This window comes from Equus asinus, chromosome X, assembly GCF_041296235.1.
Source record: "Equus asinus isolate D_3611 breed Donkey chromosome X, EquAss-T2T_v2, whole genome shotgun sequence".
In the NCBI taxonomy this organism is placed as follows: domain Eukaryota; kingdom Metazoa; phylum Chordata; class Mammalia; order Perissodactyla; family Equidae; genus Equus; species Equus asinus.
Genome location: NC_091820.1, coordinates 127,391,654 through 127,416,252, shown reverse-complemented (window position 1 = coordinate 127,416,252; position 24,599 = coordinate 127,391,654). Strand labels below are relative to the sequence as shown.

The following is a 24,599-nucleotide window of genomic DNA, read 5'->3' as shown; positions in this document are numbered from 1 at the left end:
GCAATAGAGAGACTTGGTGGTTTATTTGTATGAAGTGAAGATGCACAAATTTAAGGGATTTTTTTTTAACCAATACGACTCACAAAACTTACATTTAGTAATTGTTAAGCTTAACCAGATTTATAAAATTTGTCATCATTTTAAAGGTATTTATTATGGGAAATTTTAAACATGCACAGAAGTAGTGAAAATACTATTAATGTAGTGAACTTCCCTGTCCTCACCACTCAGCTTCAACAATTGTCAATTCAGGGCCCATCCTGTTTCATCAGTAACCCTGTCTCCTCTATCATGGACTTACTTTGAAGCAGATATCAAACATTATATAAAGTAGTTATTTCAGTATGTGTCTCTTAAAGATAAGGACTTAAAGAAAATAACAATACCTTTTCATCTCTAAAAATTTAACAACTTCATAATATCAAATATCCAGTCAATGTTCAAATTTCTTCAATTGACTCATTTCTTTTTCTATTATGCTTCTTTGAATCAGGATATAAGGCCCATATATTACATTCGGTTAATATGCTTCTTGAGTCTCTTTTAATCTGTAGGTTAACCTGGCAATTTATTTGCTGATGAAACTGGATCATTTATCTTGTTCAGTTTCCCCCAATATAGAGTTTGCTGATTGCATCCTCATGGCATTATTTAACATGTTCTGCTTTGCCCTGTATGCAAAAGGATAGTTAGATCTCGAAAGGGAATCATAGAAACCTTGGTGAAAATCTTACAGAGCATCAGCTCTCACACTCTCTTTTTGAAAATGAGAAACCAGGACCCAGAAATGACTTGGCTAACGACACAGGGTACAACTAGAGGCCAAACCAAGATCAGAATTCAGTCCTCCTGATGACCGGCCTGTGCCCTTTCCAGCAGGCTGATGGTTTTCAGACACTGAGCAGCAGTCTTCTATCTTCAGACAACAGCTAAAGTGAAGCCCAGTAGTGCAGCTGCTCTGGTTGAAGTGGGGTTTGGGCAGCAGTGAGCAGAATCGCCCATTCAGTCCCACCAAGAGCTCAAGCTAATCACTTGCGCTCCAGTCCTGGCTCTGCCACTTACTAACCGTGTGATCTTGTGCCGGTTACTTGACTGAGATGTGCCTCAATTTCATCTTTGGTAGAATGTGGGTAAAATAGCACCTAATCACAGTGTTGAGGATTAAATGAGTGACTACATGTAAAAGAACTTAAAACAGTGTCTGGCACATAGTAAGTTCTCAATAGATGGTAGCAATTAATCTTAGTATTCTGACACCCTCCTCCACATAGCGTCAGGGCTATACTATGCATTTTCATACATTAAGAATGTTGAAAACCTGAAGAAAGCTGTTGAGTACAAATTATTGTAAGGGTTTCCATGAAGTTAGTGCACTGCAGGTGTAGGTCATGAATTATTTAACAATTTTGCCTAGAGGGTATACTTGGCACATCTGATGCAGACATGAAAGCTGTGGCATACCTATTGCCCAGCCCACAATGCAGCTTTCCTTCTTGCCTGCTGTGACGAGACGCTGCTCTCAGCCTGTCACTGTATTGTAGATTGCTCTGTTACTCTGAGCGTTCCTATGTGGCGCTCTCTGCAGTTGTACCAGTTAATATTACTGAGGTAATTGTGTAGCATATTATAGATTTCCCCTTCAGGGACTTAGTGACTCAGGCATTTCCCAAATGTTCTGATGAGAAACAAGACATAATTGGATATTTTCCTATTTTTTAAGAGAAATTTGAAAAGTTAACTGTAGTTCTTCTATAGAGGGAAGAGGTATAGTTTGTTTCTTCTACAGCTTTAAAAGGCAAAAGAAAGGTCCCAGTACACTTACTGTCTCCCATCACATGGAAGTGCTCAGGCCTGTGGTGTTGGTCAACTGCTCTGTGGATCTTCATTCACTCTCATGTCCTCCTTCATGTTGGCCATCATATTCTGAATTTCCAACAGCTTCCTCATTTATCTGAGTGCCGCTAGAAAGCTTCACCTATGACGCAACATGCCATGTTTTCCAGCGTGTAATGTAACTCCCACAGATGGTCTGGAAAGACAGGAACTACTTCCTGCCTCAGCCAAAGTCAGTGACTCTCAAATGCCTCATTGGCTGGCTGTTACTGGGCACTTCCTACAAGGATCTTTAGGGAGGTGCCTTACCTATGGCTCCCAGTTGCCTTGGGAAGGTGACTTTATTGGCTATGAGGAGAGCTTGTTTCTGGGAAGCAGTTACCTCCTTCCTGCAATTTTTCTAGGGCAAACAGCAGCACATTGCTTTATGCATCCCCTGAATTTCAGATTCCTGCATGCGCCCAGAAATCCTAGTAGGTAAAAATTGGGTAATTGCCATCTTTTAAGGAAACCCCACAGTACTCAATGCCAACTGAACAAGAATCAGTTGCATTTACGCTACTAAGTGTTTCTTAGTCAATACAGCCTGGTGACATTCTTAGTAGTATTGGCAACAAGTGTGCTATTTGAGTGATTAGATACCTTTTGGTAAATGTTAAGAGCAATTTGAAATAGAAGCCAAAAGAATTCCATGCATGAACCCATCTTCCTTCTGCAGCTCTTCTCCATTAGAAGTGGAGCCTTATTCAACATTCTGACTTGTACCAAGAAGATTGTGCTATTTTTGACAGATTTTAAACTTTCGATCTGTCCACCTGCCATTTATCAAAGCCTGACTGTACAGCTTCAAACATGTTATTTGACTCAATTGAAAAATATAAAGGGCACCTCAAGACCTAGAAAAGCTTAAATTTCCAGGAAGAAATCTTGATTAAAAGAAATATTTTAACAATTGTAGTTGGAAAGCTATGATACCTTGGTTGAGAGCATATGATTTGAAGTCAAGTCAATCTAGGATTTTATACTACCTCTGTCCTTTACTAAGTGAACTCTGGCACGCTGCTAGACTTGTGGTTCCCAAACTGTGCTGCACGTTAGACTCACTTGGAGAGCTTTAAAAATATCCTGATGTCCAGGGCTGGCCCCGCGGCCAAGTGGTTAAGTTCATGTGCTCCTCTTCGGTGGCCCAGGGTTTCGCTGGTTCGGATCCTGGGCGCAGACATGGGACTGCTCCTCAGGCCACGCTGAGGCAAGCGTCCCACATGCCACAACTAGAAGGACCCACAACTAAAATATACAGCTATGTACTGGGGGGGTTGGGGGAGAAAAAGCAGAAGAAATAGAATAAATAAATAAATAAGATTGGCAACAGTTATTAGCTCAGGTGCCAATCTTTAAAAAAAAATATCCTGATGTCCAGATTATACCTCATGCCAGTTAAATCGGAATGAGGGTGGGAGCCAGGCATCAGTGTTTTTGAAGATCCCCAGGTGATTCCAGTGTGCATCAAAGTTTGGGAACCATTATACACCTTTTTGAGGCTCCTTATTATTTGTAAATGAAAGTGATAAGAATACCTATCTCGTGGTTTTTATGTGGATAAAAATGGACGATATATATAAAATTCTTAACCCAGTTTTCTGGCATATAATAAGTACTCAATAAATGGGAGCTAATTATTATTGATGATGTTATTGTTGTCAGTGGCCAGAATTTTAACTTAGAAGTGCTGGGACAGTTTTCTCCAGTACCTCAGTTAGGAAGTGATTACACGAAGATAAAGCTGTGACTCCTCTGGCCGTTTCCTTCCAGCCCCTCAGGGGTAGCTCCCTTCATCATAACAGGGTCAAACCCCTTGTGCACCTTTGGCATTTCACTGTATCTTTAAATAAACAGCCTACGGAGATTCATTAACCTGTGCTTATTTCCATTTCTCAATAGGAAAATTTCTGGCAATGCCATGCTACAGTTGGGCCCCTTCTTATATTGGACGTTTCTGGCTGCATTTGAAGGGACCGTGTTCTTCTTTGGGACTTATTTTATTTTTCAGACATCATCCCTAGAAGAAAATGCAAAGGTAAAAGAATGTCATTATGTCTCTTGGTATTAGAAGCATGGCTTATCTTTTCCCATAAGCACTGGATCTTTCATACACATGCTCTAGCTGTAATCATTTTGCAAAATGTTTTTCTTAAGGCACAGTATTTAGTTCTCATAACTTCTTTAGAACTATAGAGATGTTGAAGTAAGGAATCACTTACTGTGCATGGCTAACTAGAGAGCTTCTGTGGAAACCTTCTGAAAGCTTAACTTAGCTGTAATTTTTACTACATGAACAGAGTTCTTGGGACTTCAGACTTTGGACCCTTATACTTCGACGTGAGCAAGGCTTTTCCTGTTTTAAAAGCAAAGTCTGACCCTGCTCAGTTCTCGTTCATAGTGGGCATTCATGCTTAAAATTGAAGGGGGTAGCTGCCATATCTTTGCAGTATTTGCCTAGTAGTTAAAGAGAGGGAATTCCCTTCTTTTTCCTCCTCCTCTTCCACGTGGGAGTGTAGTGTTTTCCAGCCAGGCCATGGTGAGCCTGCCAGTACCTTCCTAGCATGCAACTACACAGGTCAGCACCTGTATTGGGATGATTTTGTCCTGGCTGTGCACTAGGAGAGAGTTGCTGATAGGGTGAGGTCTTCCCACAGCCCCACAGTGGAAAATCGAACCCACCACCTTGCATGCTGCTTTCACTGTTTGTTATTTCTGGGCTTCCTCTTTTATAGTCATTGATTGTTTATAACCATCATGTAAAGCAAAGCTAAGGTTCAAAAAGAATTTACTGAGTACAATGACTGTGTCTAGAACCTAGACAATCAACATCTGTTACAGAAGTGATAGGCTCAGTGAATTTGAATTATACTTTGAAATTAAGTACTAGAGTCAACCTCTAATTTGGACTAACAAATCATCAATTTAGTATGAATTCATTAAAATTAGTAATCACCGAGGAACGGTTAAGGAAATACAGATCTAGTACTTAGAGTAGGCACATGTAGCACTTGCCAAGGAGAGTACCCTGCTAAATCTCTGCATGTCCTCGGGCCAGTCACTTCAGCTTTCCAAGTCAACTTTGCCCGTCAGTAAGAAGAAGGGATTAGATTTTATGATTTCTCAGGTCCCTTGAGCTTTATGACTGACTCTGTGACTTTCGCTTTTTATTTTATTTTTATTTGGTACATAAATTGTATAGAGCTGACTATTGCTTAAAAAGAGTTTGCTGCAGAGTAGGCTGGTACTCTCCTGCAGTTGTGTCGACATGGTTCATTTGCTCAGCAAACTCTTCAGGTAGTGCATGGTGAGCTTCAACCCAACCTGTGTCTAATTCATAACCTATTTTGAGTTCATGAAGTACAAATTAATTAGATTTTACTGTATGTGTCACCATCCTTTGAAGTGTTTGCTAAAATTACAATAAGGGTAAGAACTGCTATCAGCAATTGAACATAGCACCCATGTATGATTTGATCAAATCCTTTTTTGCTTCTATTAACCTTAATTTTTTGTTTTTATTTTTTAAAAACCTTTTACATTTCATTTTCTGTTTTAATGTTATGCATTCAGATCTTGACAGCATTTGGTAAGCATATGTGCCATTCATTGCCGTCATTTGGATTTGTACGTGGTATCTGCTTTTTTTTTGATGTGCACATACTGGCAGCTCTAATATTTACAGCCAAAAAATTAGACTCTATTTTAAAAATGAGAATCCATTTGTCTGCAAATTAGTCCTTATTTGAGAGCTTTAGTTCTATGTTACAGGAAAAGCCCATATCAAGCTCTTTAGAAACATGAGTCATCCAAATGACTTATTTTGGTGAACACTACTGTTAATGGAATAGGGTTTTTTTCTGCCTATATCACACCAGTGTATTCCCTGTTTGATGCTGCATGGAATAATGGAAATAAACCCTACCAACCACAAATGTGGTATACCTGTCTAAGAAAATTTAGGGTCACAGTAAAATCCATCATGTTGGCCTGATCTTTTAACCAGATATTTCCAAACAATTCATACAAAAATCTTTGGTAGTTAACATACAAGATTAAACTTGGTTTTTTATTTTTTTAAGGAGGCTTGTGTATTCGTGGTGCATGTAATTGTTAAATGTTTTTCAGGTATACGGAAACTGGACTTTTGGAACCATTGTTTTTACAGTCTTAGTATTCACTGTAACTCTGAAGGTTAGATTTTTATTTATTCAACTATATTTAACACCACTTTTGTAATACTTTCTGGTCTTATACTGATATGTCTTTTTTGTCTTCTAATGTTTATTTCTATTACACTTTTGTCTTCTAATGTTTATTTCTATTACACATTATTTTACAAGTCTGAATGCTTACTAAAATGTGTATGATATTAGAAATTTGGACATTTGTATACTGTTTGTGATCCATTTTTTCCAGTATATTGTCTATCTTTTTTATTTTGTTTTCTTTTAAAAATTCATACACCGTACTTATGTTGGAAATCTGTTCCTTCTTTCCTGCTATTTTCAAGTCATTATGATAAGTGCTATATAAACAAGTTGTGAGTGTGTATGTGTTTCCATGTTAAGTACTTGAATATTTTTTAAAGTTATATATCTGTTTAAGAATACCAGGCCTCGGGGCCGGCCCGGTGGCGCAGCGGTTAAGTGCGCATGTTGCGCTTTGGCGGCCCAGGGTTCACTGGTTCGGATCCCGGGTGCAGACATGGCACCACTTGGCACGCCATGCTATGGTAGGCGTCCCACATAGAAAGTAGAGGAAGATGGGCACGGATGTTAGCTCAGGGCCAGTCTTCCTCAGCAAAAAGAGAAGGATTGGCAGTAGATTTTAGCTCAGGGCTAATCTTCCTCAAAAAAAAAAAAAAAGAATACCAGGCCTTAAAGGAATTTGGGTACTTAAGACAGTTAAATTAGGTGTCCATGAGCAAGGTGTGTGTGCAAAAGAGCTTGGTAGTGATGAAATTTTATATAATATAGTCATTGAAATTTACCCATATTAGTGATGAAATGCATGAGAATATATAGCAGGTAACATCCAAGAAGGGTAGTTTTGGCAAGATCATTAGCATTAACATGCAACCATGTAGTAGTGCTCTGAAGCCTTACTAAAGACTACCCTTGAGGCTCATGAGTTGGAACTCTCTCATAGTTGAAAGCACAATCAAATTCTTTTGATCTTTCCAGTAATAAACACCTCACATGGGGTTCAAGAATGAATACCTTTATATAAGTTCCAGTATGTCCAGTGATCAGAACTAGAATTCAGAAGTGTATTTGACAAAGGACCTCTAATCATTTTCCCTCCAAATTTTTCTTCGTGGTTCATTTCTCATATTGAATAGAACCTAACATATGTTTGAATTATTCATCTACTATGTCAGTAATATTTTAGAACTGCAAAAGAAAATGTTCCAGTTCATCTCAGTTTAGCCACTTACTAGCTGGGTGTCCTTGAGCAAGTCACTTTGCTTCTCTGTACCTCTGTTTCCTCTTCTATAAAATGGAGATAAAAGTAGCACCTACCTCTCAGGACTTTTTGTGAGAAGTCAATTAGTGAATACATATAAAGCACTTAGAATGGTATCCAGCACATAGAATGTGCTCAGTACAATAGATGCTAGTTGTTACTTAATATTATGTTTCACAGGATCATGATTTGAAGTGGAAGCCTCTCTACTGTTTTTTCCCCCTGGCCTTCTGTGTGACTCCAGGGCTCCCAAGTGCCCTTCATAGTTAAAGTTGGCCTTACTGCATGCAGCAACTTTCATGTGTCCCTCCAAAAGACATCCCTCCATCTTCTTTGGATGGGTATTATTGTGGCATTTTCCCCAGCAGCCTAGAGGATGGGAACTCAAGACTGGGCTACATTAACAATGTTATCAACATCCTGTTTATGAATGAGAAACTGTAACAGAGAACTGAGGACCAGGGTGTCACAGCAAGTAACAAAACTGAGACAACACCTCCTCTTCAAAAATTAAATGCCCTGGATGTTAGTCCATGTGGCCCAAAATTTTAAGCAAGCAGGGCAGACCATACTTTTTGTTTTTAGATTGCATTTGAGAATCCCAGGTGTAATAATCTGAAGATATGATCAGCCCTGGCAGGAACATGAAGGGATTAAAATCTAAGGCAACTGGAAATGTTATTAATTTAATGGAATAGATATGAGTTTTGTAATTGAAAGGCACACTACATAGGCAGACCTGTGATCCATTGCTACAAGATGCCAGGTGTGTAAAGGTGGTTGCCATTGTGTTTAGTAACCCCTCTCTGTTGTGTTTGAGCTCTCATGACTCCTTTGCATAATTTGTCTCCTCTTCTTAGCTACCCCTTCCCTCTCCTACTCCTTTTGAGTGTACCTGACTTCACCAGCTAGGCCTCCTTTTGCCATCAGCTCCCTGGCCACCATTACCTGACGACTAGGGGCTCCAGCCTCCTGGATATTACCATTACCTCATTCCTTGCCCTTCCTTCAGTGGTGAGGCATTTGCAGCCCCATACCTACTAGCTACTTGCTTAACTATACCTCTACACCTGTACTCTAGAGTCTAGAGGCCTTGGGGCAGAGCTTAGCTCTTTGAAAAATCTGGCTTCTATTCTTCTTTTAGTTCCATTCTCTTCTGGTTGCCTGGTCCAAGCTAGATCCTCCCATAGGTATCACACTGTGTACAAGTTGTCAGATACCCTAGTGTACTGCCTGGTGTGGTTTGCACCCATCATGAAATCTCTTGTGTTGTGTCTTTTCAGCTCGCCTTGGATACTCGTTTCTGGACTTGGATAAATCACTTTGTGATTTGGGGTTCTTTAGCCTTTTATGTATTTTTCTCATTCTTCTGGGGAGGAATTGTTTGGTAAGCAGCCATACATGTGTGAGTAATATATAAATAACAAAATAGACATATGTATATGTGCATTGTATAGGCAAGCATTAATTATACTTTTAAAGGTTTGATTATAGAAGATGGCAGGTCTTCAATATTAATGGACTGGTAGTTACTTCTAACCAGTAATGCTGCTAATTTCAGCTAAGATTTCAAATGCAAGTATATAAACTGCATGAGTTACTCAAACAACCTCCTTTCTGGTAGCCCCTGTCCAAATCTTTCAACTTGAATGTGTATTAACATTTCTTGGTGAAGTGAAACTGTAATTTCTAGCATGATCTCCCATGTGATTTCCAGCGGAAATACTCATCCTGTGAAGTTTCTATATGGTATAGTGGCCAATAGATACATTATGATCCATTTGGACCCTATTCTCTCTTTATGATATAGAACTGTCATTCTTGTTACTACAGATGTGCTCAAGGTATAGAATGTATGCCACTTAATATTCAAAGGGTTATATCTTGAAATCACCATCTCATTATTTTCAAGGGTACAGGCAGACTCTGCAGCTTGGCCTTAAAGTTCATTCAGTTCATCTTAGTTCAATAGATGCTTGTTCAGAATCCATTTTGTGTGAGACGCTCTATGGGATACGGAGATGAATAGATGTACCCCTGCTTCAAAGAGATTAGAGTCCACTGAGGGACACATAAGCCACAATTGGGAGAGTTATAAGGAATGAAAATAAGTTAGATTTTCACCTCCTTTCCTTACTCCCAGATGCCTTTATTTTGTTTTTAAATATCAACAGTTATTTTTGTTAATCAGTAGCTTCCCATGACAAGGATGCCAGCAGCAGAGAGCATGGCTAGAGTAAGCCATAGGGTGAGATTCCAGAAGTACATATTTTCACTGGTTTGAGCAAAATCATATGTACAAAACATTCCATGTTATCACACAGATGTGAGGACCATGTTTATGTCCCTTGAGACTTAATTAGAAGAAATTCTTGCTGATTTGAAAGGGTTTTTAAAATAAAAGCCTTAAGAAATAAAAGTATGAAAAACCTAATCACTTAAGGAAGTAGCAGCTCCAAAAAGTGTAATTACAGCATATATTTGGCACGTATGCAGGTAATTATTGAAGCTGAAGGAAGTCTCTGTTTTCTTTAATAATATACAAATGAATCAAAGTTGATTAACCAAACGTAATATACAATTGTAGGTCTGCCCAGAGTACAGCAGTTCTATGAATCTGAGTGATCAGCTTCTGAACTAATTATGCAAAACTTCTACAAGAATAAAATGTTTCAAGCAAACTAAACAAGTTTCTAGCTCTTTCCACAGACTATCCTTATTGATTAAAATAAATCTTTTACATAATTAAGAGTGTCACACCTGTTGCTAGTCATTAGAGATACTTACTAACTGAAATATTAATAAATCTCTTTTATTTTGTTGCCTATAGAGCTGAGTTGACCTACTACATGAATATAAAATTTATATTATAAAGCAACCAGCAAAATGTGACTAGAAACTTCACGTGTGAAAGTTCAGCTAAATGCTGATTGCAGCTAATATCTCTGGACATATTCAACCCTGAGGCATTGTGACACACCCCTCTTTGGGGATAGGCAGTAAGAATGATGATTTCTGAGCCCCAAACCCAATCCAGGAATAATATCTTTTGTTTTTTACTGCTCCCCTGCAAAGGTCCATAGATGACATTGAGGTAAAAAAGAAAAATCTAGGGATATTAATCAGAGTATTGTGGGTACTGTGTGAAAGAATACCCTATGATCAGCTGTCAGTTGTCTGCTGGACCCTTACTGTGGCTCAGTTAATGGCCTAGAAAATTAGTCAGGGTACTCTTCAGAATTAGAATGGGGTTGGAACTCTTCAGAAATTGTTTGTGTGTGGTAGACCCTAGAGAGCCTGTTTAACCCAGACCTCCTAAGTTTCTTGAGCTCACTGTCCTGCTCACTTCTTATTCCACAACTAGTCTCATATATGTAGAGCCACTATCTTGGGTTTATCATGCTACATAAGAGTGCACAAACATCAGTTTATCTTCAGTGAGCACTATGCATGATCTGATAAATGGGACCAACCAGTTACCTACCTAGGGCTCTAATCTGAGGATGGTCTGATATGCTTCCCGACCTTGAGCAGCTGCTTTGCACTTCTCCCCCTCAGCTTCCACCAACATTTAAGTTAGCCTAATCAGGCTCTCTGTGGTCCAGCTCAGTCAGGGGAAGCGAAACTGGCTGTGCTTCTCAATGTCTGCCTAATAGTTCAGTGGATAGCTTTGAATGAAATCCAACATCAGAATCAGGGGTCCTCCTGTATTTCTGGACGCCAAGGCTTAATGTCCTATTAGCAGTATTCTTCTGTCTGTCAACCTACTTGGCACACACTGTTACTCACTATATATTTGTAGATGAGAATGGCAGATTCCACCCATTTAAGAGAGAGAAGCTCTGCAGTCCTTTTTATATTACATAGGGTTTTTTGGGCAGTAGGTTATAGTAAAAATGTCTTTTAAATTTCTGAATGTAGAGCACAAATCCATTCTCATATTGATAAAACAGCCGAGGAAGTAAAGTGCTTGTTAGCATAAAAATTAACCATCATTTCTCTTGAATATCTTTGAAGTTCTAGCATTTTCTAATGCAAATATTTTCCAGTTGGCAACTTTAAGGTTGATTGCTTGGTTGTTTTCAAGTCAAATGCATTTTGTTACCTTTTCCCCCCTTACATTATCATTCCTTTTCTTTCCAAACATTTAATAAGTGAAATATGTTTACTACTTTTGGGACGTTCTGAAGAGAATTATTTTTATCAATGTGCATAACGAAGATTCCTTTTAAATACAAAAGACAGTTTAATTACAATTCTGTTTCATATGACAGGAACTGATTTGTTTTTCCATTATGTATTTTCTTTTCACTCTAGGCCTTTTCTCAAACAACAGAGAATGTATTTCGTATTTGCTCAAATGCTGTCTTCTGTATCCACATGGTTGGCCATAATTCTTCTAATATTTATCAGCCTTTTCCCTGAGATTCTCCTGATTGTATTAAAGAATGTAAGAAGAAGAAGTGCCAGGGTAAGAACTAAGTTTATATTATAACATGATTTTTGGAAGGGGCTTCAGTATCTGCCATGAACTAAAAATCTTATTTAGATAATTACATTAGTTACAGCATGTTAAACCCCTCCTTACAGGTTCATCACTTAATTTCCACTTCTGCATAAAAAGTATAGTAAAAACTTCGTTATCCAATGCAGGTGGTAAGTAGATTCCTTAATAGTATTCTGTGTGACCTTTAGCAGTCCATATGAAGTATCTCATATGCTCCATATGGAATTTTAAACAGAAAAAAATGATTTTTTAAAAAATTTAGCCTAGAATTTTCACACCAGGAATTTCCACACCAACATTTCAGCTTTAAGCCTAGAAATTTCCCTGTGGGTTGTTTGCAGATTTTTTTTCAGTTGATAATCCCAATTTGCCTCTTTCAAACCTTTCCCCTTTCTTTAATTATAGTGCTGCTTAATCTCTGTGTTGCTTCTAGCCCTGTCTGTCCAGCAGTATATTTGAAACAAAGAGAATTCCTTGGATGTGGTTTCTACATCCTTACCCTCCTGAGCATACTTGTAAAACTTCAGGATTGTTTTATGAGTGTGGTTTTATTTTTGCTGCTTAAATTGTAAATTTCTTGCAGGAATGAGAAGTTATTACCCTCTGTCAGCCTAATTGCTTGGCCCTGCATTGTCTGATATCTTTTGAACATTTTTGAAAAGACCTTTAAAGTGAAAGGGGTAGATTAGCCTGAAAAATAAAACTTTTGGCAAATTTTGACCACCAGGTTAATTAAATATGTCATATTCCTGCCACGACTAGCTCATTTTGCCAAACAAAACCTGTTTCTATCATATTGACACCAACTAGATCTTGTAGCCCCCTCCAAGGCAATATTTTTAGGAAATGGTCTAAGGTTTATCTTCCTGACCTGTTTGATCAAATATGCCAACCAGTTTAGCCACAAAACTGATTTGTCTGATTTGTGGCGGGGTGGGGGGGGGGGTTCCTTTTGAATTGATAGAATCCAGTGGTTGGCATTATGCAGACGTAAGAAATTAACGGGAAAATCTTCAGTGATTAGATGTATAACAGAAAGGCTTCATGATACAAGTCAGCATCAGCCCCACTCAGTAGCAATAGACCATCAGTGGCATAAGCCACACTGATTCTTGGTATGTAAGCCAATCAGTATACAGTTGGGTGGTCAGAACTGGCCTTAACTCCCTGCTTCTGCATGAACTTATGAGTGGAATTGGACATAGCATTAACCTAGCTAAGACTGCCTGAGTCTACTCTTTAATCCTTCCAATAGACCCCTGGCTAATTCCCTCCAGCCTGGTGTTTAGTTTTAGGATGGGAAAGTGACAATTTACTTGTCTGATTGTACCTTAATATCAGTTGAACAGGGGTAAAACAGGTTGATCTAACAGGTTCCTCCCAGAATGGCTCAAGTGGCAATTTGCATGAAGCCAACTAAAAAATGTCACAGGAATAGTTTAGTACCTTGTTATAATAGACAGTTTGTCTGAAAAAGATCTCTGAGGTGCTATTCCATTCTCTTTACTTGGGAATACACTTTGGGGTGCTCTTGAATGTTTTTCTTATTTGGGGTAATGGAGCTCATGCTAAATAATGGCTCACAGTCAGCTTCATGCTCTGAAGATGACACAAAAATCTCAGAAATCAGAACCTTAAAACATAGCATCTTATCCTCTTCCTTAGGCTCTCACTTTTAAAATAATTAGACACTGGCTGGGGGTGACTTTTATATAAATTAAATAGCCATTAAATATTTTAAATATGTTCAATGTTTTTTATAAATGGAGGGATGCTACAAAGCAATCCCAGATAAAGACTTAGAACATTTTCTTTATGTGCAAACTGCAGATTCTAAACTTCTGTTGAAAGCATGGAGTTCGGAGACTGCAGCCCTTTTTACTTAGCAGCATAGAATGTTGCCAGGGGTTTAGCATGAAATTTGTTTGCCATACGTTATGTCCATGATAGGAAGAATGCTAGTGTCTGTGCTGTAGCTTGGCATGCTGATGTGCTAGAACAGCCAGGAGAATTTTCATAATCACCTTCATTCATTCAATCATTCATTCATTTGTTCCTACCCTCATTGAACCAATAAACATGTATTGAACCGCCTACTGATGAACATCTCTCTTTACATCCAATGTCTGAAAGGCTACATGGTTTTTCAGACTCTGGGATTTCGAGAGTTGCAGATGAGACAAACTGTTATGGGCACTCAGCAGCACTGCCTCTTTTATTTTTTTTTCCTTGTGAGAAAATGCAAGAGCAAAGTAGTGCATATGAATGCATAAAGGCCAACTGAAACATGACAGCCACGGCTATTCTGATAAGTCACATCTGTTTACATAAGGCCCCATTTGGCCATATCGAAGAGACATAGGCCACTTCTAAGATAAAGGAGAAAGAGTTTCTTAATGAGCAATAGTCTGACATCCTGGATGACTTCCTACTTTGTTTAATATCCTGTGCTAAGGCATTGGACTCATTTTAAAGAGAGGCGAAAGATTCTTTTACACTGGATCAGCCTCCTATCTGACAGGCTCCCTAATGGCATGAAGTTTGTCCCCCTACAGATGTAGAAGATTCCCCCTAACTTCAACCAGTGAGCGTCTTGGATCCTTTGTACACACAGCCAGAAACCCTTGTGGCACGCAGGCTGCCAGTGCTATCCTCACGTGGGTCTTGGCAGCTGCTTTGAGAAGGGAACTCAGCAGTGGGTAGTTAAAATGTCTCTGGCATTTGAGAAAGAAGCTAAGCTATTTACATTTAACAATTATAAGAGCAACCTTCTGTTGAATTCTATTCAATTCACCACACATTGCCTGAGGGTCCTCCGTAAGTTACCTACTGTACTAGGTGTTGATAATTCGGGGATGAATCAGATGTGGCCCCAGCTCACAGGAGCTCTCACTCTAGTTAACTTATAAAGGGGATTCATAGGGAACACTTCCATAAGCAGGTATAAAGCAGAATAGTAGACTCAATGATATGGCTTGTTATAATACAACTGAGTTATTTCAAGATCCGAGTCACTACCTCCTGAAGCCTCCAGTAAAAAGGCTGGTATGGTGGCCTCCAGCACAGCCTGAGTTCTGTCATGACATTAGCGTGAATTCTGCTGTCTTCAAAAATAGGTTCACTTAGTTAAGCTACGTATTCCTCAGCTATATTTTTAGCAATATGGTTAATTTTTGAGTTAAAATCCCATCATTAAATATCATAGAGCTTTTCTTTAGCTTATAAATTGACAAAACTGCATCGCCATGCTGCTGATAGTATATGATGAAACTACCATTGAGCACTAAACAGTGGAACAGCAGGATAACAGAGCAAAGGAAATTTAAAGTTTAGGATTTGGGGTATTTCAAAAAGTTGTGTCTCCTCTAAGCACAATTGTTGGGCTGTCTCTTAATCAGTGAAATACACCTGGACTTTCTGTCCAAGTAACAAATGCCACTTCCTATTTTCAATGGAATTTTCCACATATCTTTATATAAGTTTTCCCATGTAAACATCAGGATCAAATGGGAGGCCTTGACTTTGACTACTAGATGTGGAAACACTGTAATCTTACGGGAATGGACCCAGGAACATGGCCATGCCTCACATGGGATGTCTGCACAAACAAAAAGAAATATTCCATTATGCAGGGAGCTCTTTCAGAATAGAAGACAGGAAGAGGAAGAATGTCAGCTGTCTGAGCAAAATTCCCAGAGAAAGCATTTTGAAAATTTGGGAGAATACAACTTATCCTTATAATAACAGTGGTGACAATGATGATTACTATTGCAATTCTGACAGTGTCACATACAACCATGGCTTCTGAGGGTGTAATAGCCCTATGAACTGACTTAACCGAAGTTGAATCCTAATGTCGTGGCTGTTGAGGTGGACCTTTATGCATTGGCCTCTTTGACATACTGCTACTTTAGCCGGCATCAGAGCTCTCTAGATGACTGCAAAGGAATGTGGAAATGTCATACTGTTTTAGCTCATTATCTCCTGACCTTCTCACCTCTTCCCCCCACCAATTGCTGGCTATATCAATTTTTGATTGCTTTAGATATTCTTTCCATGCCCTCTACTGCTTTCTGTACTTTCCTATTTCCTTTTTTTCCTTTATAAAGTAACCTAATCTATTAACCCCTAAAATTTCTGCTTCATAGAAATACTTTTATCTCTGATGGTTGGATACAAGGTTTTGAGCGGACCAAAATGTGCTTATCGTTTACAGTCTTAAATAGTTAGGCTTATATGTTAAACACGGGGGTGGGGAGATTGGTATTATGTTAATCTTATTGCAAAGTTTTTGCCCACAAAATGGAAAACAGAGCAATTTAAAATTTTTTTCTCAGAAACTAAATATTTCTCTAGCTTTATCAATTGGTAATTTGCATGTTACCAACATATCACCAACTTTATTTAAGGTAAAATATAAACAGGAAAAAAATGTAGTTATGTTAAATCATATATGAATAAATCAAAGTATTTGCCTTTAAAAGTTTATTAGACTCTGCTGGATACATATGTTACTTTAGCTGGTTTCTTTTTTTAAGCCTATTTTCATTAGTCACTAAGTAGATAATATGGGTAATCTTGATTATCAGAATTGTTAAACTCATCCCCATAGTTAACAACTCATCTTCTGTTTTGCTTGGGCAATGCCAAAGCCAAGTATGTAAATTAGCTTATAACTTCAGGCACAGACTAAGAAGGAAAAAAAATAACCTCTTAGGTTTTCTGATTAAACTTTGTTATCAATTTTTACTTTTTCTAGGTTTTCAAGGAAAAAATCATAATTCTTTAGCCTACCCTTTTAAAGAGTATCTGTAGGAAAAAGACAGACACAGATCAAATTATGTTAGAATAAAGGAAGTTAAGCATTGTTCCAGAGGATGCTGGGACTGAAGTGTTGGTTTCATCAAATGTTTTCCCATTGTGTTGGTTTTGATTCGGTTTTCAACCTGCAGCTGCCTAAGGGCAGTCAGTCCCTTTATATTGTATTTGCCTTTGGATAGGAGAGATAGTTACTTCAAGATAGTTTGGTGATGGATCCTGGGCGTGACTCTCTGACCAATGGATTTTGAACAATGTAGGTTAGTGAATTAATCATTAGAGATAAGCCTTATTTCAATGAGAAGCATATTTTGTAATTTTTTTGTTCAAAATAGTCAATATTCCCATTAACAAAATAATTTTAAGTTGATATACAGAGAAATAGTAATCTGCACATATAACCAGACTCTTCCTAACTCTAACTCTACATTTACCTCAGAAAATAACGCCTTCGAAACTAACATGTCATTTTGACTTCGAATTCTCAAGGTTTCTTTTTAAATGTCTTAACTTTCAGAGAATATTTACTTTTTGTTTTTTTTTGGTTTCTGCATTTCTCTTTTCTCAACTGCAATTTTCCACCTTTTGTGCAATTGTGAACAAGGTAACGAAACGCCTCCCTTCCTCAGGAACATCTACTATCTTCATGCTTTCTCAAACCTCCAGCAATCACAGTTTCTCTTGGAGTGAATAAGGTGATTTCCTTTCTTAATGTACCAACTTGCTTGCATCCTCATTTGCTTGACACCATTTTCTGATTCCTTATGAAAAATTACTTCTTGTGATTCATTTTTATATCTTCTATTGATACTTAAGAGTATTTTGTCATTTTCCTTTAATCATTTGTTCACGTTCTCAAATTGTCACACTGGAGAGCAAGTGATTCTCAAAAGCTTGAACTATAAGTCTCTAATCCCATTGATTCCTGGTACGCAGTGGAAGCCACAGCATGTTAGAGCTAGTCTGTTCACCAAGACAGGAATGTTTTGCACAAATTTCTCTTGGTTCGATACACTCACAGCACCGGCACAACTCTCAGAGGTGTTCACCAAAAGGATGGTAAGGTTTACTAATCAATCAAACCATATTGACTCATCTACCACATAACCTGCCAGTGTCATTTCCAAAACCCAAGTTTGCCACATACTACTAATTAATGTCTTTATACTTCTACCATGAAAACAAATCAGTTTGAGTTGGAGGCTTTCTTAGGTCTTTAAATGTATTCATTTAAATGTTTTGCATTTGCTGTAGTATAATCATTTGTACTTTCTGGCCAGAAGAGTAGTGTATAGGAAATGATTTTTCTCTTCTACATTTTTATCACCAGGTAGGTTAACCAATCTTCAAATGCTTTAAGTATCTTTACCTCACTATTACAGAGAAATCTGAGCTGTAAAAGGGCATCTGACTCATTATCCACCAGACCTTCAGTCAGACCTCTTCTTTTACGAACATTCTCAGACGAATCTAATATATTGTAACAGGTACCTAGTGTTAAACGAGTGGGCTGGCTTTAAAGAAACAGATTAACAGCATTATAAAAACAATAAAATATCACTCTAAATTTTCTCTGCTGTTGGTGTGGTGAACTTTATACTATTCTTTGCAAAAATATAAAGATGCATTACTTGGAATATGGGGAAACATATATTTTAAATTTGCTAAGCCCCCAAATAAAATTTTAGGCGTTTTCCAGAGCTGAAGGGTAATACAATATATTCAATTTGTAAAGGGCAAGTTGTCCTGGCAGTGCCATCATGTGAAAAGCCTCACTAATACAGATCAGGAAATATAATCTTGATTTTAAAAGATCATTTGGAAAATTGGAAATGAATATTCCAAATTTGCATCTGTATAATATCAAGTCAGTTTAGCATTGCATGTTCTTTTGGGAATTATGTGAAAATAATTCAATGTGTTTGTACCTCCATGTGCTGTGTCTGTGTGTTTGCAGGTATACACTTAATGTCCTTGTAAATGTCTGATCCCCAAATAGATATTAATGAACCAGTATACTCTAATCACTTTTTTAAATGTCAAGTTTTATTCGAGCTAAATGTTTTCAACTTTCAAAGGTAAAATGTTTCCTAGCCATTCAGGGGGATGCTAGCCTAATTATATAGAATGCTTCATAATTAATTTTTCCAAAAATGAGTCATTTCATTTTATAACATATTGTTACATTTACCCCCCAAAAAATATTGGGGAGTAATTGATATGCCATGGGAGGAATCCTTGAACTCAGAATGACTCCTCTATGTGTATTCTATGTTTCCCACTCTAAGGGCCTCAGTCACCCCAGGCCTTTAGAAGTCTTTTATCCATCCATGGGAATTTAGAGTAATTCATGAATAAGGTTTATGAGCTTGTCAGCTTAGAAACAACTCTATACAGCTTAGGGCAGGGCCATCTTTCATGCACACATAAAAATTAATGATCATCATGAATGAAATTGCAAGTCGGTTCACTTTGAAGCTAACAACTGTTAAGTCCACCTCATAGGCCCATTTTTTTAATCAGCTATCAACTTCCCCACTCTAGAGTGAAGAATAAAAATTGAACTAATAGATTGAATCCGTTGGTTTTTCCATCTCCTGTAGTTCCTCACAGTGTGCATCTGCAGGGTTATTTTGGAAGCCAACTCATTTTGCCTCAGTCAGCATCTTTTTACCCATTTTGAGCGACTCACCTGCTTATATTTTTCCTCAGTGATGAATATGCTTCCCAGTAGTCTTCGACCCTTTTGTCCCAGATAGCCTTGTCCTAAGCTGTGTAGTACATTTTATTTTAGCTCTACTGTTCTCAGTTAATTTTGTATCCCCCTGGATTGCTTTCTTTAGCTTGATCTGTAGTTTGAGGAACTAAGCTGAGTAGCAGACACTGCTGCTGCTTTTGGCCTCTCCAGGGCCTTAACTCCTACAATGCCTAACATAGAACTGAGGAAGGTTGTTTTTTTTCAAACAGTTGTTTTGTTTGTAATGTAGTTATTTCTTCTAGGAATATATTTTCATGTAGTATTATTTCTCCTCTGAAGAAAATATTTGGCAATTAATTTATCCACTGAGTTTGTCCCTTGGTTGATAAGGGGACTGCCTGTCTCCTTTTGTAAGTTCTCAGTGTGACTAGCAACCTTATTTTGGTTAGTCACCATGATCCTGCTACCTGAAGAACTAATAATATGAGAATATGAAACATAAAAAGGAATGGAAGGTATTCTAGAGGACTCTGGTCCAACCATGGCAAGGAAGGTGCACCAAAAGAAGAAGAAAAGAGCACACTCCTTAAGGCCCTCCACTACTCAGGTTTAAAAAGGTTGGATTTTAGAGTGGAGAATCAAAGTTAGACTCCCTCCTTTGATGTAGGACTTCCACTTCTCAATATACCTAATTTACACTCAGTGATCAGTTGTCCCATCGTGTCCCATCCCAATCATAGCATTTGATAATGTTTAGAGGGCGGAGAAGAATCTGCAGATTTCTTAGGGAAATTTCTGTGGTTCCTTTTCTAAAAAAATGAATAAGAAAAGCCCGAGTCAATTGACTCATAGATACATGATCTACCAAAAGAAAATTAGCTTCAATATTCTAGAAAGGAAATATGTTTCTTTCAGTAAAGGAAAAATACTTTCACAACAATCTTTCAAAACTGAATATATTTTCAGACCTTCTCTGTCAAAATTAGCACATCCAAAAAACAGTAATCAATTCATTCATTCAACATATCCTGAGCATCTGCTATGTGCTAGGTGGTGGAGACAGAAAGATAAGTAAAATGTCCTTGTTTTCAAGGAGCCCACAGAGTAGAGGAAGGGATCTTGGTTTGCTCAGCCTCTGCTGTGGTAGACAGTCCTAGTAGGAACAATTATTGGGAGAACCCTGGAGCGGTCCAAAAGCAAAAAGCAAGTCTGAGTCTATTCAGCTGACAGATGAAGAAAGGATTAAATACTGGTTATTGTATCATTCTTTTTTTTTTTCCCCTGCATGTGAATAAAACTTGGCAGTTTGTTAAGATAGCTGCTTTACTCCCATAGCAAAATTTACTACTTCATTTATTTTTGAAAATGCTGAACAGATGGTTTCATAATATTATTAAAATAAGCCTTTTAACTCTGTATATTTTAAATTTTTCAGAATCCGAATCTTGAACTGCCTATGTTATTGTCCTACAAGCATATTGACAGTGGTTTCAGCTAAAAACGAAAGCATGAAGAAAACTACAAAAAGTTATCATCTCAGGATATTCGATATGCAACAAACTAAACCACTCTCTTATATCTAGGATTCAAAATAAATGTCCATTAAAATACCAAATGACTCTCTTAAGCATTTACAGTTATTGTAAGTAGCCATTATGGCCAAAGCTCTAAGTTACGAATTATATGAAAGTTGAAAGCAAGAATACTTAGAATTTCTGGCTTTAGATAGAATAATATAACTACCAAATGGGTGCTCTTTTAACCCATGAACTCTCTGAATGGATTTAAATACAGTAGTATAAAGTAGAAGTCATGCAATGGGAATGAATAGATTTTGCTAATATTACTTTTTTTGCCTGGCAGAAGAAATAGGCTGTTTGGATCACATTTCTTGTTCCTGCTGAATGATAATCTTAAATTATTTTTTTTAACATATGAAAAGAATACTTGAAAATACAAGAAGACTAAATGATATCAGTGTATCAGATAGAATAGTTAATCCTTTCTGTTCACCCACATGCTTATTTTGTCTTGATAGAATATCCTTGCCAGAAAATACCTTAAACTCTTAGTGGAAAGAATGTTGATCCTGGGTATTTTTGTGAGAATCAAAAAAATATATTTATTTAATTTTGTTCTTCTGAAGTAAAACCCACTTAATGGGTGTACGGCTACTAGATTTGAAAATAAGACATTCCCAATCAGTAGCCCCTCAAAATAGTTAAGAGATAACAGATTTTTCCAACATTAATTTTACTGAGATCTGAGATCAAGTGGAGAAAACCATAGTTACACTAAAATAAGGACCATTCTGAACATCAGTCTTTTATAATTTTTTGTGGAGAGGAAGGACGAATAGTTTATTTTAAACTGTTAACGTTTTTTATTTGAAAGAGGTGCATTTGTGCATATATGCAGCACTTTTCTTTAAGTTGCCAATTTGAGAAGAAGGGATCCATCCCAAGACGGTGGTTCAGCCTCCAGAGCCATGACTCAACATGAATGTTGTCTCTCTTAGCAAACTTGGCTAGGGTGATGGTCTAGCTCTAATCCATGAGATTCACCTTGGTAAAGTCCTCGACTTACTGGACTAGATGGAGGTTTTAGCCTCCTAAAGAATTCACTTAAAACAAAAATAAATGTGAAATGTCTTTATTAAATATTAAAATTAAATACTTCTTTTGGATATAAATGACTATATTTGACTACTAGATTGAAATGGTCTTTTAAAAAGTGTTTTCATACCAGTTTCCATTTTTGATTGTCTTTCTGGCATGCTTGTACTATTATTTGTGTTTATATTGTACCTAATTTGAAAAGTATTGGATTCAATCTATAGCAGTGTATTTATATAGTCCATATGGCACATTTGATTCTTCTGTGTATATTTTGTGTGAATGTTTAGGTGTAATTTTTCTTAAATTCTAGAAAGGACATAATTTCAGTTGTCAGAAACCATTCCATCGTCACTGACCCTTTTTCATTATTTAATTTGTCCTCATCTATCAGTATTATTTTTGAGTATTTTGTTAGGTGTCATTCACACCTTACCTAAATGTGCTGTGTTCTGGTAGCCCGTATTTGAGGCAGTGTGAAAACAAAATCTGTATATTCTTGGCCTATTCCAAAGAGCTAAAAAATCAGACCCAGGAAAGCTTTTTAATGTTTTGTTGTTGTTACTGTTCTAGTTTTTATAGCTGTTGCTGTATTGTTATTGTTGTTTTACATAAGAACTGTAGGGACTGTGAATACAAATAAGAGAGCCAGAATAGAGAGAGAGAGGCTTGGTTAATGCAGAACCATTGGAGATTTGACATAATCAGAATATCCAGGATAGTGGAAAGAGAACTGGTGGCCTGTAAAATTCCTTGCAGCCTAGAGGACGAGTAAGAAGGATTTAGAGTCATGTCTCAGTTACACATTACACTGCAGCTCAAATTCACAATGGCAATGATATGTAATATCATGGCCTAGGTCCTTGAGGGACTGACTTTCCTTTTTGAAAGATATTTTATTAATGAGCTAAAACATGCCTAGTGTGGGATTAGCAGTTGAATAACTTGAAGCAAGCCATCCAGTATTCCTAGCACTACAATCTAACCACCTTATTTTGTGACAAAGGAAGGGGAAAAATGTAATAATAGGATCATCTACCCATCATTTGAATAATTTTGAACTATCAAAATGTCCTTGTAATTTTCACAACTGTTGTCCGTTGTTTGAGGATGTTACCTACTAAACTGAAAACAAATTCCATACCTACCACATTTACACCAGCAACAGTATAAATGTAAGCCTAAATTTGCAAAATTCATAATAATTTAGTGATGGAATTTTTTAATAACATGCAATATTTAAATGTGCAGATTTTATGCAAGTGTTGACAAAATCATTTTTCAGCTTGCAAAATGGAACTGCAATATTACATTTTTCACTTAAGCAATTTTTTACATCTACGTTGTTGCTTTCTATAATGAATGTGAATGCCATCTTTTATGAATGCAACTTGCCTTTTTCATTATAGAAATTTTTGTTTCATGTAATCAATAAACTTTGGTATGATATGATTGATATTTTAGCCTCCTCTTTGGAAAGGTCTCACTTGGACATAAAAATAACATGGAAGCAAATTGGTGATGAGAAATAAGTTTCTAGTTTCCACTTTGCCCGTACAGTTCACAAAAGATTGACCATTTCTACATGCATTCAACTGGCATTTTAGGGCTATACCTAATTTGAGAAGGTTACAATATTTGTGGGAGTTTTGAATAAGACTCTATCTTGTTACTGCATAGATGAAAGTCCAGCCAAATCAGCAAATACATATTGAAAATCTACTGTGTGCTTGGCAGTGTACTTGCTGCTGCCCACACGTTGGAGGTAGTGTGATATGTGGTCTGTGTCTCCATCCCATTGAAATTATTTCATTCGTAAGTAGCCAAAGATGCGGGGATTTTACAATAGCTTGAAGCTTGGTCCAAAGGGGTATGTGTGTACACCTCTCTCTCCCTGTCTCCCTCTGCCCTTCCCCCTCCCCCTTTCACCCCTCCTGTGACATTGCTCAGCCTGCATCCAGTTATTGGAAAGTCCCTTTTCTTGAAAAAAACCTGCTCTCCTTGACAGCTAAGAAACTAAAGTTTCTCCACTGTAGCTGGTTGCATTACATTTTTACACTTCAGTCTCTGTGTTTTTGTATCCTTTTAATCCTGTTAGTCTTTGACCTACATTTAGTGCATTTCCTCTTTTTTTGTTAAGTGGGAAATGTGCTGTATTTGAAAGTGACACCTGAGTTAAAGTTTCAGCTTTGCCGCTTAGAGCCATTTCCCTCTTTCTTACCTGTAAAATGGTGTCTTGGAGGTGAGTGGTAGTCAAATAAGGTAAAGGTCAAAATGCTTTGTAAAATATCATTTGTTATTCAGACAAAAACATTGTTATTTTTATATTAAGGGTTTTTTATTGCTTTGACTATTTAAGTGAATAGTTGTCGTTTACCAAATTTTCATAGATGTGTCTTAGATTCTTTCTACCTTCTTGGAATTCGTCTGTTCAGGCTTCCTTCCCTTCCCCCATCCAGTCTTGCGGGGAGCTGCCTCACTGCTGAGTCTGCCCAGCGTTGGCCAATAAAGTAAGTATTGTGAGGGTCTGAGTGGTTTGGCCCCTTCAACAAGAAGCACATGCAAAGGTTAGGGGCTGAGGTTATCACTATGGTTATTCAGTGAATGTGTCCATGGCTGA

The 24,599-nt window shown here is 37.5% G+C and overlaps 1 protein-coding gene across 7 annotated transcripts in view; it reads left to right on the top strand.

Moving 5' to 3' along the window:
- The window catches only part of ATP11C (ATPase phospholipid transporting 11C), a 177,368-nt gene extending 153,940 nt beyond the window's left edge, over window positions 1-23,428 (top strand). For 2 of the 7 annotated variants that reach the window (XM_044763022.2, XM_044763027.2), the window contains 6 exons: window positions 3,775-3,910; window positions 6,001-6,066; window positions 8,625-8,728; window positions 11,659-11,812; window positions 18,049-18,153; window positions 20,800-23,428. In XM_044763022.2, the coding sequence (XP_044618957.1) occupies window positions 3,775-3,910; window positions 6,001-6,066; window positions 8,625-8,728; window positions 11,659-11,812; window positions 18,049-18,150 (562 nt within the window). In that variant the 3' untranslated portion in view covers window positions 18,151-18,153; window positions 20,800-23,428. Of the gene's footprint in view, window positions 1-3,774; window positions 3,911-6,000; window positions 6,067-8,624; window positions 8,729-11,658; window positions 11,813-11,931; window positions 11,998-17,270; window positions 17,362-18,048; window positions 18,154-20,799 lie in introns of those variants that run through there. The other 5 variants (XM_044763023.2, XM_044763025.2, XM_070502005.1 and 2 more) reach the window with 5 other exon arrangements.
- Window positions 23,429-24,599: the final 1,171 nt, after the last annotated feature.